Source organism: Maniola jurtina, chromosome 26, assembly GCF_905333055.1.
Source record: "Maniola jurtina chromosome 26, ilManJurt1.1, whole genome shotgun sequence".
Lineage (NCBI taxonomy): Eukaryota > Metazoa > Arthropoda > Insecta > Lepidoptera > Nymphalidae > Maniola > Maniola jurtina.
In genome coordinates, this window is record NC_060054.1 from 6,688,899 (window position 1) to 6,706,690 (window position 17,792).

General features: G+C 38.3%; 3 protein-coding genes across 6 annotated transcripts in view; 2 read left to right on the forward strand and 1 right to left on the reverse strand.

Moving 5' to 3' along the window:
• LOC123878323 (zinc finger protein 2 homolog) overlaps window positions 1–17,792 on the forward strand; it is a 364,832-nt gene that overhangs the window by 95,376 nt on the left and 251,664 nt on the right. The gene's annotated exons all lie outside the window — the stretch shown is intronic.
• Window positions 1–17,792, reverse strand: part of LOC123878314 (zinc finger protein 436-like) — a 382,404-nt gene that overhangs the window by 42,417 nt on the left and 322,195 nt on the right. The window lies entirely within an intron of this gene.
• LOC123878336 (gastrula zinc finger protein XlCGF57.1-like) lies at window positions 513–7,453 on the forward strand. 2 transcript variants are annotated; one of them, XM_045925515.1, is made up of 6 exons: window positions 513–531; window positions 2,342–2,553; window positions 3,383–3,726; window positions 5,039–5,133; window positions 5,265–5,308; window positions 6,183–7,453. In XM_045925515.1, the coding sequence occupies exons 3-6, from the start codon at window positions 3,394–3,396 to the stop codon at window positions 7,343–7,345; spliced, it is 1,635 nt and encodes a 544-aa protein (XP_045781471.1). In that variant the 5' UTR covers window positions 513–531; window positions 2,342–2,553; window positions 3,383–3,393; the 3' UTR covers window positions 7,346–7,453. The 2 variants fall into 2 exon arrangements, with proteins under 2 accessions (XP_045781471.1, XP_045781470.1); XM_045925514.1 differs by lacking the exons at window positions 513–531; window positions 2,342–2,553 and adding an exon at window positions 2,570–2,826.

The window sequence follows — 17,792 nt, forward strand, 5'->3', positions numbered from 1 at the left end:
GGTTTTTCGCAATTTGTAAACTAATATGACAACGTAGGCTTATGGTATTTTAATTGCGAAAATGGTACAGTCTGACTGTGGATAGAGTAAATTATGATAGTTAAAGAATACCTTAATAAATTAATTCTAGTATCGACTATTCTCACAAATTAGTCGATACTAGAATTAATCTATTAAACTGGACTCTTTCAAGTAAAGATTTTTATATAAACCTGTGAGGATGATACTACCATTGTCGCAATTAAAATACCATAAGCCTACGTTGTCATATTGGTTTACAAATTGCGAAAAACTAAATTAAATTTGAATTTCGCGGGCAGGCCCGTCGCTTCCACCTTATGGAAAAGTGAAAACCATGTGAGAACACTGGTGACTGCAGTCAACTGACAAAGTATCCTATATGTTATTGGTCTGTGGTCAAAGTCATTTTAACTACAGTAAGGCCTTAAAGGACTGTTATCCAGGGCCGTAAAATAAATTAATAAAAAAAAATATAACTACAGTACTGTCAGTGTCAACCGTGTCAAACCAGTAACCACAGCGTTGCCAGAATGTTACTTTTGTAACATTTTACGTTACTTTTGACCCCCTCATGTTTCCTCCATGTTACACGACTCAAAATGTTACTTTACGTTACTTTTAGGACTTCATAAAAATATTCAAATTTTTCCCAGCAAACCAAAAATAATCGTGAAACGGAACGCATCCAAAACAGTTTTTGGACCCATTTGTTAGTTTATTTCACTTTCTCTAAGTCTAAGTTCACTTTGTTTTATAATTACTCTGTGATTAAAAAAGTGTTTTGTTTGTTTTTCTCTGTGACTGAACTTTGTTTTGGATAATAAAGTTATTCCTTGCGGGCATGGACGTATTATGCGGGGTAGTGATTTTGTAGTTATGTATCTAAGTACAAAAAAAAATTGTATCTTTATTTCGTCAAAATTCGAAAGTGATTGGTTTGTTCGTTATCCTTATCGACTGTGTATTTGTGTTGCTAACACTACTTGCTTGGTAAGTAAATGTTGTATACAATGTAGTTTTAAGTAAATAAGTAAGTAGTTAACTAATTAGGGAATCAGTAATGCAAAAACAAAGTCATAGTATTTGCAACTGAAAGCAGTTCGTTTTTGTATTGACTGTCATCTTATTATTAAGTCACATTAGTTTCCAGAAGTTCATTTAGCTATTTACTACTTAGTTATTGTTGTAGGTAACTTCGGTTTTCTTTACAGGAATGAGAGCGAGCTGAGTAGATACCGGCCGGCGTAACTTAAAATTTGAGTTTTGCTATCGAATCTATCGATCTATTTGCTGAGACCAAGTATTGTTCAGTTAACAAAACGAATTTGAAATTCCCGCGTAATTTTCTTCACTGCGTACCTACCTAGTGCGTTTTTTTTTATTCTCTCGTTTGGCTTTACAAAGATTAGCCAATGTCAAGTTTGTAAATATTTTCAAGTTAGGGAAACTATATAGTTAAGTAAGGACTTCGTCTGTGCCAGCGCTCGCCGACATACGCACGGCGCCCCTTTAGAGCGCTTCCCAGTTAGTTCCAGCATGGTTCTAGCACCAAAAACGCTAGTGAAACACAAAAACCAGCCACTTTAAACAAAAAAAAACGCTCCAAAAAGGCACCACACGCGCGCCATGAAACGCTACACAGACAAAGTCCACCTAGCGCGTAGCCCTCAAACTCAAACAGTCCTGTGTTGCCAGATCGCCCGATATAAGACGATTTTAATCTTTTTAACCCCCGATCCAAAAAAGAGGGGTGTTATAAGTTTGACGTGTGTATCTGTGTATCTGTCTATGGCATCGTAGCTCTCAAACTAATGAACCGATTTTAATTTAGTTTTTTTGTTTGAAAGGTGGCTTGATGGAGAGTGTTCTTAGCTATAATCAAAGAAAATCGGTTCAGCCGTTTGAAAGTTATCAGCTCTTTTCTAGTTAATGTAACCTTCACGTGTTGGGGTGATATAAATTTTTAATTTACACTTGTAATAAAAATTGATTACCTAACAAATAAGTTATAGCTATTCAAAGACATTTTTAGATCCGTTGGTATATTATTATTTTACATATTGAAATGTTTTTCTTTTTCAGGATCAGCAGTCAATTTATTCAATCAACAATAATTATTATTATTACGATTCTTTTTAAGCTTAACTAATGGGACAAGAAAACTGTTTAAATTTTTGTATAATAAAGTGCCATATTAACCTGTGTACCTTATTACTTTTATTTTCCACGAAAAATAAGGAAATGTTACTTTTCTCGTGAAAATGTTACATTTTGAGATGTCTCGTGTTACAATTGACTATCTGCCACTGGCAACACTGAGTAACCACTTTCAAGACCATATTTTTTTCTATTGGTGAAATTAAACGCTTTTAAGTTTTCAGAAACTAATATTTAATCATTTAAAACACAATATGAATAGGTATTCCTTGGAGTAGACTCGCAAGTTGTAGTCGTTGCCGTAGTCAAGTAGGTTAAGTTCTCACTTGTCAAACTCCAGAATATGGTCCAGTACAAACACTACACTGTATAAAGGTATCAAGGGATCGTCCAGTGTTTGTCAGCAAAGAGTATGTAATCACTACGATAGCCTGTGATTTGTGATTCTGCGGATGCTCTTGTGCTCCAGTACTCCGCCCCATACAAAAGTTTCATAGGTCTCTATGAAAGATTCGCTTCCTGTTTGTCAGTTTAAACCACTTAAACTCTGTTTTGACTGCGTACTTCAGCTAGCCACGCTCGTGGTCACAGAAGCTCTGCCCCGCAGCCCATTTGCATCAAAACAAGATCTTTCAAGGAGTAAGCAAAGTGTGTGTGTGTAATTTTGAAATGTGACTGGTTGGTGGTTCTATTAGTCTAAAACAAATCAATCTGGTACTCAAGCCCTTGACAAAAAAAAAAACGAGCCAAGTTCTAGTCAGATTCGCGCACTGCATTAATCACACTTAATATAATATAAAGGCGAAAGTTTGTATGTGTGTGTGTGTGTGTATGTTTGTTACTCTTTCACGCAATAGCTACTGAATGGATTTGGCTGAAATTTGGAATGGAGATAGATAATATCCTGGATTAGCACATAGGCTACTTTTTATCCCGGAAAATCAAAGAGTTCCTACGGGATTTTAAAAAACCGAAATCCACGCGGGCGAAGCCGCGAGCATTTTCTAGTCAATTATAATGCCATGTTATGGATTGTTACTAAGCAAATTAAAAGTAACTAAATCACATCAAGAGTGGCTGAGGAATGAGAAGGAGCTAAGACTTGTATTGTCTTTTGCCTTTTTATATAAAAAGTTGACTGGACATCCTGTAAGTTGTTAATTTATGATCATGGTAAATAGGTTAGTTTCTTGTCTTTCAACAGATAACAGGACAATGATAAACCGCACAAAACACCAACTCAAGAGTAATATGGTGTTGACATCGCTAGGACCTGACCACTGTGACTTACACATACTAGAACACCCCTCGGAAGACAAACAGACAGAATCAGAGGAAACTGGACTTGTAATCAAAACTGAAGGAAGTGATGACTCTCTGTTGGTTGATCAAGACATAAAAGTGAAGAATGAAGATGACAGCAGTAATATGTGTGATTTTGTTCAGGAGAAACTAGAGTATGAAATTAGTCTCTTCCAATGTACATTTTGTTTGGAGGAATTTGTCCATGAACATGCGTACATGCAACATATGAACATGCACCTCCAGGTGAGATAGTTCATTCATTTATTATTATTATTATTGTAAATTATTGTAAATTGAACAATTGAAAAGAGCAACCGCCGAGTTTCTTGCTGGTTCTTCTCGGTAGGAACAGCATTCTGAACCAGTGGTAAATTATTTGACGATTCAAAAGCACTTTTAAAAGTTTATTTGAATAAAAATCTGTTCTATTCTATTCTATTCATTATTCTTTTTTTAATTTGTATTCATGTCCCTCCTCTCTCGTCTGGCTTTACAAAGATTAGCCAATGTCAAGTTTGTAGTTATTTGTAACAAGTTAGTTAAACTATACAAGTATGGACCCTGTCTGTGCCGGCGCTCGCCAACACACGCACCGCACCCGCTTAGAGCGCTTTCCAATCAGTTTTAACAAAAAAACACTCCAAAAGGGCAGAGCACACCCGCCAGCCAACACCAACACAGACAAAGTCCTCGTTCATGTCTTACATCATAAAAAATATTATAAAATTATAACATGAAGCCCCATCAGGGTGTTGCAAAGTATAACATTGGTAATTAAAGCTAATATTACAGTTCTAGTGTTAACAAATGAAAATTATAAAATGTAAATAACAATTATGAATTAATTAAATGCTAATTAATTTAACATTAAATATCACATATAAATGAATGTTATTTAAGCTGTCAAACTATTATTACTAATAAGCCCTTTTATTAATCAATATTAAAAAAGTACAGTTTATAAATAAAAGTGCATTATAAAATAATAACAATTTTTTTTCATATTATGGAGGTCTATTTGTTCAAAAATTCTTCATGCTGTAATAACACTTTTGGATTTATTTATTTTTAGTTTTTGGTTAAATATGGTTTCTTTTGTTTCCTCTATTATTGTTTATCTGAGTTTTTTTAAATTATAAAGTACGGAATTATAGTAAGGGCTAGCTTGGGCTATAGTTTCGAGGTTGTAGTTGGGCATTACTTTTTCTTCGGGTATCTTTTAGGTTTTCCACTATTATACAATTTCATCAACTTGTTTGGTTCATATAATTGCTTTTTTTTTAAAAAAAAAAAGATTATTAGCTATGCTAATCATGACTTATATTCCCCTTTCCTCTCCAACTAAGCGTAAAGCTTGTGCCAGGAGTAGGTACGACAATAGTGCAACGGGTGGGGTTTGAACCGCCAACCTTTCGAAATACAGTCGGCTCCTCAACTGTTGAGCTATTGAGGCTCTGCTTGTTAAGTTGTGGAGGGGCTCTCTCAAAGTCTCAAAAGACTGAAATGTTTTTTTTTTTTTTTTGAAAATGTTATGAATTTGTTTTGTATTTGGCAGAATGATGAAGGTGAATATGGCACATCACAAGAATGCAAGCCTCATAAAGCTGTGAGCTCTAGCTCTTCACACTCTTCACTCATCACTGAGAACAAGTCAGTATACCTACCAGTAATAATAACGTTTGTTAAAGTTACATAAGACTAGCCACAGCCAATGCAGTATAGCTACACACTGGCTAGTGACTCCATCGTACACTCTAGATACATTCTGATATACTTCACAGGCAGGCAGACCCCGGCCCTTGCGCACGCGCCGCGACCACCTTAGGTAAGATACTTACAGCATTAATCAATCACACTAATATTATAAAGGCGAAAGTTTGTATGTGCGTGTGTGTGTGTGTGTGTGTGTGTGTGTGTGTGTGTGTATGTTTGTTACTCCTTCACGCAAAAACTACTGGATGGATTGGGCTGAAATTTAAAATGGAGATAGATTATATCCTGGATTATCACATCGGCTACTTTTTATCCCGGAAAATCAAAGAGTTCCCACAGGAATTTAAAAAAACCCACATCCACGCGAACGAAGTCGCGGGCATCAGCTAGTTTGACATAAACACGACGCACTTCGTTGGAGTCGGAAATTATTGAGTCACACTAATATTATAAAGGAGAAAGTTTGTATGTGTGTGTGTGTGTGTGTGTGTGTGTGTATGTTTGTTACTCCTTCAGGCAAAAACTACTGGACGGATTGGGCTGAAATTTAGAATGGAGATAGATTATACCCTGGATTAGCACATAGGCTACTTTTTATCCCGGAAAATCAGAGTTCCCACGGGAATTTTAAAAAACCCAAATCCACGCGAACGAAGTCGCGGGCATCAGCTAGTAAATAAATATATTTTATAAATTAGAACAACAAGAACAAGTGTAAATTAAAAATTTATAACACCCCCGACAAGTGAAGGTTACAGTAACTAGAAAAGAGCTGATAACTTTCAAACGGCTGAACCGATTTTCTTGGAACACTCTCGATCAAGCCACCTTTCAAACAAAAAAAAACTAAATTAAAATCGGTTCATTAGTTTAGTAGCTACCATGCCACAGACAGATACACAGATACACACGTCAAACTTATAACATCCCTCTTTTTGGGTGGGGGGTTAAAAATACAAGAAATTATTAAAAATGTATTGTTTCAGTCGCTCCTCTGCCCGCGAATTTGGCTACAAATAACGAGATAAAAGTGACCCTAACTGAAGAAGCCGGGACGAACGTCGTTTGCCGATATAGAAGATTAACAGATTGTTTTGTCAAATTAAATGACATTTTCACAAAAAAAGTTGTTCCAAGACAAGATGGGTTGCTGGTGGAAACATCAAAAACAGTTTGGTCTTGTGTCAATCCGAATATTGCGTTGAAAGATATAGAGAGAGAGAATAAAGTCCCTAAAACAGAATACATTCATCCAGTCACCAATGAAGACAAAGTTACAGTATCAAATACTTTGTACATTTGTGACTTTTGTCAAAAAATGTTTAAACAAAAAAGTCTCCTAGTAAGACACATTCAGAGTCACACGTCACTAAAAAGTTTTGCTTGCAAGGTTTGCCGAAACAAATGCAGATGTAAAAGTTTATTTAATGACCACACGAGAACTCACACTGGTGAAAAACCGTTTACTTGTAATTTATGCAATTACAAATGTGCACTAAATGGCAGTCTAGTGTGGCACATGAGGGCTCACACTGGTGAAAAACCGTTTACTTGTAAGCTGTGCAGTTACAAATGTATAACAAATAGCTCTCTTGTTAGACACATGAAAACTCATACGGGTGAAAATCCTTATTTTTGTACGATATGCGATTACAGATGTGTCTCAAATAGTAAACTATTGTTACACATGGGAACTCACACCGGCATAAAACCGTTCTCATGTAAGTTGTGCAGTTACAAATGTACAAGAAATTGCTCTCTTGTTTTGCATATGAGAACTCACACTGGTATCAAACCTTACACATGTAAATTTTGCAATTATAAAAGTGCAGAAAGCGGTAATTTAGTGAGACACATGAGAACTCACACGGGGAAAAAACCGTTTACTTGTGAGCTGTGCAATTACAAAAGTGCACTAAGTTGCACTCTAGTGAGGCACATGAGAACTCACACTGGTATTAAACCTTACACATGTAAATATTGCAATTATAAAAGTGCAGAAAATGGTAATTTAGTGAGGCACATGAGATCTCACACTGGTGAAAAACGTCATCATTGTAAGTTATGCGATTACAAATGTGACTCAAATAGCAGGCTTATGAGGCACATGAAAATCCACACTGGTGGAAAGCCTTCATCATATTTGTGAACCGCACGCTTCACTCCGCCACCGGAGAGTGCTCAGGATACAGACTACAGGCAAACTAGAAACCGTAATAAGCTCGCAACTCCTACGATCCGCCTCAGAAAAGTGGGAAAGTCACTTGTGGGAATGAGTATAATATTTAATGTAAGAATCCACAGTCAATATTAGACTTCCTTTACAAAAGTTTAAAAAATCCATTAAAAGTATGCTCCTGACAAAAGCATATTACACAATCGAAGATCGATTATGTAAATGACAAAGCATGGAGTTGTCTCGCTCCAGCAATGCGCGTACAATATACAAAACTTACATTTTAATGCAGTATGTGTGCTCAAACTTTTAATGTAAAGCTGATTGAAGAAATGAGCAAAGTATGGATGTGAACCATCAATTAGTATCAAGTGTCATGTCATCTGCAAGCGGTCATTCTCATTTGCAAATCATAACCGCTTGTATAGAATTGCCAGGCATTTCTCCTACATTTTAATTTTAAGAGAGAGCCTCAATAGCTCAACCGGTAAAGGAGTGGACTGAAAACCGAAAGGTCGACGGTTCAAACCCCGCCCGTTGCACTATTTGTCGTACCTACTCCTAACACAAGCCTGACGCTTAGTTAGAGAGGAAAGGGGAATATTAGTCATTTAACATGGCTAATATTCTTTAAAAAAAAAAAATTATAACACACTTCACAATAACATCTGTAGTTGGTGGGAAACTACAGCAGCGCAATCCATGACTGAAGCAGTCTAGGAAGAAGCAGACTATGCAGTATTGGTAGTGTAGATAAAAATGGGAGACCAATGATTGCTGTGGCGACTGATGGGTGCTGGAGAAACGCTCATATGCTAATTCTCAGCGCTGTCAGGAGCTGCTGCAATTATTGGGTTTAAGAGGGCTCTCTCCGTCACTCGTTTCCACTCGTTTCATACAATCGTTGTTCCAGTTTCATTTGAATATTAAGCAACCAAAGTCCATGAAATTTTGCAGACATATTCTACAAACTAATATCTATGTCTGTGGTTTTCCAGATTTCTGTTAAAATATTCGGTTTCATAGTTACGCGGTCTTAAAAATTTTCATACAAATCTTTGAGCCCCTGTAATTTTAAAACTACATATTTTTAGAAAAATCTAAAACACCACAGACACAGATATTAGTTTCTAGAAATGTCTGCAAAATTTCATGAACTTTGGTTGCTTAATATTCAAATGAAATTGGAACTACGATTGTATGAAACGAGTGAAAACGAGTGACGGAGTGAGACCTGTTAAAGGAAAAGTTTTGTATCTTGGAGTGAAGAATAAGTACTGCTATGTCTGCGCACGAGCTGTTAATAACGACAAACCTCCGGAGCACATCTGCTTCAAGAATTATCCAATTTCATCTGCCGCGATGGAATCGACCATTTTGGTTGAGGGTTTTAAGCGTTCGTTGATTGTTCATGGTTGTATTTATCATTTTGTTACTGACGGCGATTCCAGTACCTATAAAAAAATTTTAGATGCTCAACGGTGACATAATTGTCGAAAAAATTTAATGCAAAAACCATCTTCTCAGAAGTTATTGCAACGCTTTGGTGAAGCTGTTTCAAGACACCAAATTCCCATCAGAAATGCGACTGAAAAACAGGTATTTGCGTTTACGTACCGGAGTAACTCATGCAGTTAAATATTGGGGTGCTCAAAATTTACCACTCGATGAAAAAATGAAAAATTTAAGTAAAGATATCCTGAATGGTCCTCATCACGTATTTGGCAACCACGAAAATTGTCCTGATTTATTTTTGCACCATTGAGAAACGTACCGAGCCTATTGGTCTGATGGTTCAGCTAATTGCTTCTGGCTTGTTGCAAGCATTTGATTTGAGTAAAAAACTATCATATCATTCGCGGAGTTTTATTCATAACGCTACACTGTGTGTTATGAAGCCCTCTTTTCGGACATCGGATTAAATCTACACGTTTTTGGAATAAAAAGCCGATGTCGGAAAAGAGGGCTTCATAACACACAGTGCGCTACTAGTAATTTAGTAGAAAGCTTTAACGCACAGGTGGCCAAATACGTAGGGGGTATACGAATAAATTACTCGCTTCTCCGTTCTTATACAGGCCGTTGCGCTGCTGTAGTAGTCTTTCAACACAGGAACCCTACACACAAACACTCAGAGAGTTATTTTTGGATCAGGACTCAACTATCTTATTTCAAAGTTGAGAAAAATCGTTGTAAAGTCTATATTAAAAAAATCTTCGAAAGGGCCAGAGAAGCCTACGGTTTCTGTATCGAAACACCCTCACCATGGTGAAAATTCACAAAAACCTGATATGAGTCCAGATGTGTTTGAGGATGCAAAAGCAACCTTTTTAAATGAATTGAGGTTGTCTTCTGTTGAAAGAAAGGAGCTTGAAAGGTCTACAGCTTTGCAGAGGAATAGCGCTGAGTGGATGGGTAGGAAGAGAAACTGCTCACCTCTTCATCATTTGGCGATGTTTGTAAAAAACGAGAGCGCACAAGTTGTGTATCTCGTCAAAAAAGTTATTTATGGTAGCAGTATCTCCACAATTCTTGCAGTTCGGTGTGGCATTGATGACGAAGAAATCGCAAAAAGACAATTAGAGATGCAACAAGGCAAGAATACATATCGAAAATTGCGGTTTGTAACGCAAAGTTTTGCAAAGTAGCCACATAGAAATTATGGCTGGTACATTTTCGGAGCCCTAACTTGAGAAACTATGAGGATAATTATTATTTTAGTACACTCAATTATTAATTAAGATGTCTGCCACTAAGAAACTTATGAAAAAGATGGCACTATAGCTTACTTTTTTTAAATAAATTTTTAAAGAAGCAAATACGTATTTTTTCTGAAAACGATCAATAATTCTAAAACGGGCGCTTTTTGCCCATAGGTGTTAAGAGGTCACTTGATAGCATTTGACCTCCTCTACAACCTTTCAAAGGTAACGTTTTACGGGACTTTATGCACTTATAAATATCATAGTACATATGGATTAAAAAATATTAATAATTATTTCCCCGCTTCAAAACGTTTCTGATTTGAAATCCATACTTAATATTATAAATGCGAAAGTGTGTCTGTCTGTCTGCTACCTTTTCACGGCCCAACAGTGTAACCGATTCTGACGAAATTTGGTACAGGGTTAGCTTATATCCCGGGGACGGACATAGGCTACTTTTTATCCCGCGAAATTCAAGAGTTCCCCCGGGATTCCTAAAGAGCCATCCACTTAACCGATTTGTATAAGATTTGGTATCGAAGTAGCTGGCGTCCCTGTGATCGAAATAGGCAAATTTCCCATCAAACAGATCCCACGAGATCTATAAAAACCTAAATCCGCGCGGACGAAGTCGCGGGCATCCTCTAGTAATATATAAAAAAAAAACTATAATTAAAAAAAAAATCAAAATCAGAGCTGTTTCTGAGGACTTCCGACGAAAAGGCTTCGTTTACTCCACTACTAGGGGGATCTAGAGTTTTGTGGAAGAAAAGTTCACAAATCCCCATTGATGGGGATTGTCAGTAGTTAGGATTAATCATATAGAGTTTGGCTAATGAAAGATGACCCTCGGCTTTTTTCCAAAGTTTTTAGTGGGAAACCCTAAAACATCGACCGACGTTATCCATTTCGGAAGTAAGTACTCATGACAATTTAATTTTGATACTTGGTTTAAATTCGTAAAAGAATTATTAATATTAATTATGTTTTCTAAAACCATGTCTCTTATTAGCACAAAGCTTTTATTAAATTACGATTGTATGCGATACGATATTACATCATTGGTTATGATTTATGATTTTAACACAAAAAAGTTTTCTTTGACAATAAAACTGGAAGATGTATCAGGGACGTCAAAGTGTCTGGGAATTTAACCCCCAACCCTTTGATGAGTTTTTAAAAACGTAGAGGCTTGGAAAACTGCACATGTGTGAAAACATTTCTATGCTGTAAATTAACATTAAAAAAATTAAATAATTTCAAGTATCAAATTAACTCATTCAAGTTTTTTCACTATTATTTTGGGGATGCCCTCCGAATATTTTTTAAATTTGCCGGGCGATTTCAGTCTCATCTTTCATTAGCCAGACTCTAGTAGATAATAATCAATCCAGTGTTTCCACTTTATAAGCGGGGTTTTTACGTTGACGGGGATTTAGGGGAAGTAAAATCGAATTTTATGTGGTAAGTAAGTCTCCAATATTTTTTTTTGTCTGGTCTGTGATTCAAATTGTTTTTCTCTCTCTTCTGGCTTTACAAAGATTAGCCAATGTCAAGTTTGTAGTTATTTAGAAGTTAGGGAAACTGTATAAGTATGGACTTCGCTGTGCCGGCGCCCGCCAACATACGCGCGGCGCCCCTTTAGAGCGCTTTCCAGTCAGTTTTACCATCAGAAACACAAGTGAAATAAAAAACCGGCCATTTTTAACAAAAAAAAAAACACTCCACAAAAACCCGGCACGCGCGCCAGCAAACGCCACCACAGACGAAGTCCCTGTGATTCAATTGTCAGTTAAACTATAAGGCTTAAAAGGGCTAGAACCCAGAGCCGTAAAACCAGTTGATTAAAAAAAATAGTGTCAACTGTCAAGTGGTCAAAACCATCATCATCATCCTTCTCTATGTGCTCTATGGTCAAAATTTGTTTCTGTTTTCTTTTGTTTCTGGTCGGTGGTCAAAACTCAAACGTGGTCGAACGCATTTTTCAGCATTTCTTAATTTGTTTTTATCACAGCTTTTTATAGTTTTTATCTGGTCAGTGAAATGAAGTTTTAGATTCAGAAATTAATATTTAGGTGTTCGAGCCTACGCTTGAACCACATGTGAGATTACCCTTCCAATATCCGTCGTCAACACCTTCTATCTCTTTCGCACACTAGGTAAATCCGTGATGTCTTGACTATACCTGTCCTTGTCTGCTATGAATGAATGGAATGCCTAGCCAGGCAGCGCGCGGTGGCCATCTTCTTCAGTACGCTTTCGATATTCGTGAAGTCAACACGTCACTCAAGTAATTATTACTACGCGCACTATCCGATCGGCGCTTTCAAGCCCATTGCTGATAATATTTTACCGCTCGGCGCCATAAGGCCCAGCGACGAACGAGTCACATAATACTCGTAAATTATACCTTAAAATGGCACGACGGCCGACGCCTCGTTCGAGACGGCGGATGTCGCCTAGAATGAGGCGGCCGTCGCATCGGTGGTACGACGGGACGTCCCAATTCAGGCGACGCGTCACACGTGTCGCATCAAATGGGACGGCGGCGTCGTCTCAACTGAAAAGACGGCTGTCGTATCGACTGCGATGTCATTCCGTTTAGTGTGACGACCATTGTCTCACAAAATGCAGCACTGATAAACTAAATGTGTTCTATGAAATAACGAGATCACTGAATTGCGCATCTAATTCCAGAACCATGGGCGCACTAACGTCAATGGGATTCCTTGCTGCAGTACCTACCTTGCGTAGAAGATAAAAACACCGAGCACGTACACGTGACACGCGCGTAGTGACGCGCGTCAATCCGTAGGCATAACTGCACGCATTACGTCTACGCGAACGATTCACGCCACGCAAGTGGTATGCCATGTCTCATACAATTCCATTCATACATTGGTATGCGCTGCGTCTACGCTTACGCGACGCATATGGTTTGGGGGCAACCAAGGCCCGGCAGTAATGGAGGCAAAGCTAAGGTTTACCATTCCTACAGTAGATCTAGCACGAGTTTTCAACCCATCTACAAGTAATGTCAAATGGCCTCTGGAAAGAGCTCTTCTCTATGCACCACACAACTTAATGGGGAAAATACTTTCCTCTTACTATGATGCCTTTATGAGCACTGTAAGGGAGCTAAAGCTGAAACTCAAAAAAAAAAAAAAAAAAAAAAAAAAAAAAAAAAAAAAAAAAAAAAAAAAAAAAAAAGCGGGAAGCTTCTTCAGAGTTGGAGCTTTTCAGTCTACAAACGGAAATAAGATGCCCCTCTACGGCTACGAAACAATCGTTGGTGATTCCTGCCGAAGTGCATCATAGCGCAGCAAAGCGTAGAGCTTGCACAAACGTCTTAAGCTCATCTGCTCGTTCACAGTCCTATGACACACCAACGCAAGGTAGTGGCGAACATTTCGCTTCCGTGCTGAGTCGGTAAATGTCATTGCTTAACAAAGTACTTAGCTCGCAGACAGAGCAAAACAAATATATCAAAACTATTACACAAAACCAGCAGCAGAGCGTTGCGTCGGACAAATACCAGTCCTTAAAAAGGATCTTAATTCTTAATAACTCATATGACTCTCTGCCGGACAGTGCACAATCAGAAGAGGAGGAAAACGACCAGGTCCAGGGAAGCGAAGCTTCTCCCCATTGGTCTAACAACCACGAAACTGAAGAAGATAATCTTCGAAGAAGGGTTGCTGAATCGCAGAGGAACTAGCGAGTTTGACGGAAGACAAGAACATTAATCTTACCGGTTTTGATTTTGCGCCAACCACCGTAGAACAAGAACCTAAGGTTGCGCAAGCAGATCCTCCGGCCGAAAAGCATGGTTTGAGTTGCCATAGACTAGGTAAGACTAGTTGCTGTAACATGAGATATGCGGACGCCCAAAAGTAGTTCCAAGCGACAACAGTATTTACTTCTTTAAAACCTAACAATCTCTGGGCAGTTGGCACCAATAACTCCAGTTGGGAATCAGTTGAGGTTCTAGAAAAATGTGGTGGGCCGCGATTTTGTTGCAGCAAATTCCGAATTCAGGGAAAACTCGAATGTCCTTCTGCGATACGTATGTGGTCATTGAGCAGAAATAATAAAACAGAGAGAGACCCATAAACCTATTAGTTCAGGGGTAACCTGCACAATATCCCCCCTCCCCCCATCAGGAACTCATCTGTTCAAAGAAGAATCCCTAACAGAGGTCGTAAAAGAGTTGGAAGGTATGCATATTAAACTCTTTCCTAATAAGGAAAAGCCATACACGAACAAAACGGCGAAACCGAAAACCTCTCAACCGGCTCACTATAGATTTCGTAATTCACGAAACACCACTAAAAGAGATCCGCCGTATAACATAGGGGGTGTCATTAAAGACCCCTTCCTTACGCAACATAGCAGGGGAAAGGAGGGAAATGACTTCCTCACCGCAGGATGCCTAGCCAATTTCGTGAATCTGTGGGAAAAGGCGCCAGTGAATCTTTTAAAAATATTAAATGGCTACAGAAATCCGTTCAAGAATACTTTCCCCTTAGCGAAATTTTCTCGAATAAACGCTCAGAGTTATCAGACACAGGCATCTGCAGAAATGCCTGTAGAAATACGGGAATGTTAAAATCCCGGACCTTACATCAGTCAGGTTTCTTGTCAGCAATGTTCCTGAGGAAAAAGACAGATGGAGGTCATGGGCCGATACTCAACTTGAGAAGGCTCAACGATTATATATTAGCCCTGAAATTTCGCCTGATAACGCAGCAATAGATTCGTTTGGGTAAAGGAGATTTCATGATGAACCGACCTTTCGAAGGCATATTTTCACGTGCCCACCAATCAAAATCATCGTCGATACTTGTCACTCTTGTAACAGGAGAAAATATACGAGATGACTTGTCTACCTTTCGGATTAGCGAGTGCCCCTCAGCGTTTGTCAATATTACGAACTGGGTGGGCCAGCAGATTCGTCAAAAAGTCATCCGGGTAATAGTATATCTCGACGATTTTCTGGTTATTGACTAAGATCCGATAATCCTGGAACAACAAGTTACAATAGCTACGGAATATTTAAATAGCCTGGGATGGCAGATCAATCAAACGAAACCTTCGATCAAGGCTTCGTTCAGCATAGAATATCCGGGTATTACCTGGAACACTCATCGAAACTCAACCATTGATGGTTCAAAAGTACTTGTAAAAGTCTAATTAAATAAAAATATTTTGAATTTGAATGTGAAAGGGTGTTTCGACACCGAAAATGCAACAGTTTCAGAAGTGTTGAAGTCAGGATCTCCAAGAAAAAGCTCGATGGAGTCGGCACAATGCCAAAGTAAATATCAAAGTTTTTATAGTAATTTTGTAATGCACTTGTTGCTTAATGCATTTGTTATTTATCAATACTTTTTTTTAAGATTGATTAATTAATTAGGTATCTTTCAATGTTATACTTTGCAGCGCCCTGAGGGAGCTTCATGTTGTAATATTATAATATATATATATGTTTTATGACGCAAGACATGAATGCAAATAAATAAAGAATAAATCTGGGCGAACTAAATTTCGCATCAATCACAGTCCCTCTGGGTCGACTTCATTGCCACCCAATTCAGAAATCATCTCGCTTACTAAAACAACTCGGCCGCATCAGAGGCATCCGATTCCAGATGCTGTGCAAGAACATCTGGAATGGTGGCTAAAACATATGCACAAAACATTACCGATCCATTATCAAGATCCATCAATCTTTGTTACTACAGATGCTACTACTGATACTAGAGATGCAGCAGAGAAAGACTGGGGTGCCATAGCAAACAGTCGTCACCTGTGGCGGAAGTAGGCCCCCTCTCAAAGGAAATGGCACAGCCACCTAAAGGAATTATGGGGTGTATACGAAGCCCTTCGAACACTAGGGCCCAAAATTTCCCACAAAACGCTAATGTTGCAATCGGACAATTGAACGAGCGTGGTTTATATAAACAAACACATGGTGGCACCAAATGGACAAAGTTATTGAATGCTGCGATACAAATTCTAGAATTATGCGACGTAATGAATTGTCACATCATATCTCGTTATATACCGGGGTCTGTACAATGGAATAGCGGACAGGTTGTCAAGAGAGAGAGAGTTTTACCAGAATGACACCTCAATATAAGAGGTCTCTCGGGGATATCCCAGGAATATGAAATACCAGAGATCTCTCTGCCTCGAGGAGGTCAGCAGTTGTTCTGAAGCAAGTCAGCGAAGATTTGACCGATACAGAGAGCCAATTTTGCGAAGCATTCAGTGGCAGTGAAAGTATAACTTGGGGTGGATATTTCCGCCACCAGCGTTAATTCCACGAATAGTTCGCCACTTAAGTCGGAAGGACAGTGGAACAGAGTATTCGGGAAACCAGAACTAGACCAAAGGAAAGAGAAGCCACCCCTGCGCTAAAATCTAATAGATTTCCGCACAAATTGTGCTCTTCAATCACTGGAACACCTGGAGTTGGCGGCTTGGTTGGTGCGTCCAAACAGATAGTATATTGGTCAAAGGAGACAGTAAAGCTGTGGGAATTATCTGGAGGTTATCGTTTCTGAAAACCTATAGACCAATCTGGTTAAGATGCTGCAGGTACAATCGAGGGACATCCTCGCAGATGACCCTAGTCCACAAGTTTTGGCTAGGTACTAGTATTACCTTTATGAAGTTAGAAAGCTGGCGCCCAGGACCATAGCAGTTCACAAGTTGGTTGTGGCAAACTTCGGAAACCTTGTAAGTTCCTCCGAGCTCAGTTCTCATCCCTTGGTTAGGCAAATACTGAAAGGTATCTTTGCCAAAAAAATCTGCTTCATGCTCAGCAGAAGACTTGCTAACATTTTTACATTCATACCAATTTGATTACAAGAGCCTGTTTGCAGTATCAATACACACTTCGGTGCTCCTTCTGTTCTTTCTGCGAAAAGAAGAGTCCACCATTTAACACTTCTATCAGTAGGAAAGGATGACTTCGAAGACAAGGGGTACAAAATAATATTCTGGCCTAAGTTTGGCTCCAAACCTGATTCGGCATCATACAGACAGTCAAGTTGGTTACTGAAAAAGACAGAAACCAATTCAGATAATCGATTAGATCTAGTCTTTTTGGTTCAAGAAAACCATTTCTATTTCAAAGATACGCCGTAACACAGCGTGCTTGGATAACCTGTTCATTATTACGTGGGGAAGAGTCAAGAATGCCTCCCGAACTGTGATCACAGGATGGATCAAAACATTATTTAAAGAAGTCGGCATATCTCCAATAGCAGGCAGCTTTAGGGCAGTAGTTGCGACTTACAACTGGATTGGTACTTGGTATCCATTGTGATATTGACGGAATTCCGGAAAGGGAAAATTGGCGATCCAGAAACACTTTACTTCTCCATTATTTCAAAGAGATAAAACCAAACAGTAGCTGCAATCCAAATATTATAAGTATAAACTTTACGCCGATTGCGTAGCTAATAAATAATAATGGTATGAATCGCTATCGAATGTTTCAATTACGCATATATTACTTAACTACATGTATCAATCAAAGCAATTACGTTAACTTTGGGAAAGTCTGTTCTGTTGATGATATTTTATATTCTTATGTATTGTCGTGATCTAAATTAATTTTGGTAAACAGTTATGTTATTTTGTAATAAACGTTCATAGTTATCGTAAATAATAATGAATTACTGTTATATTTTTCTGTATCAGAT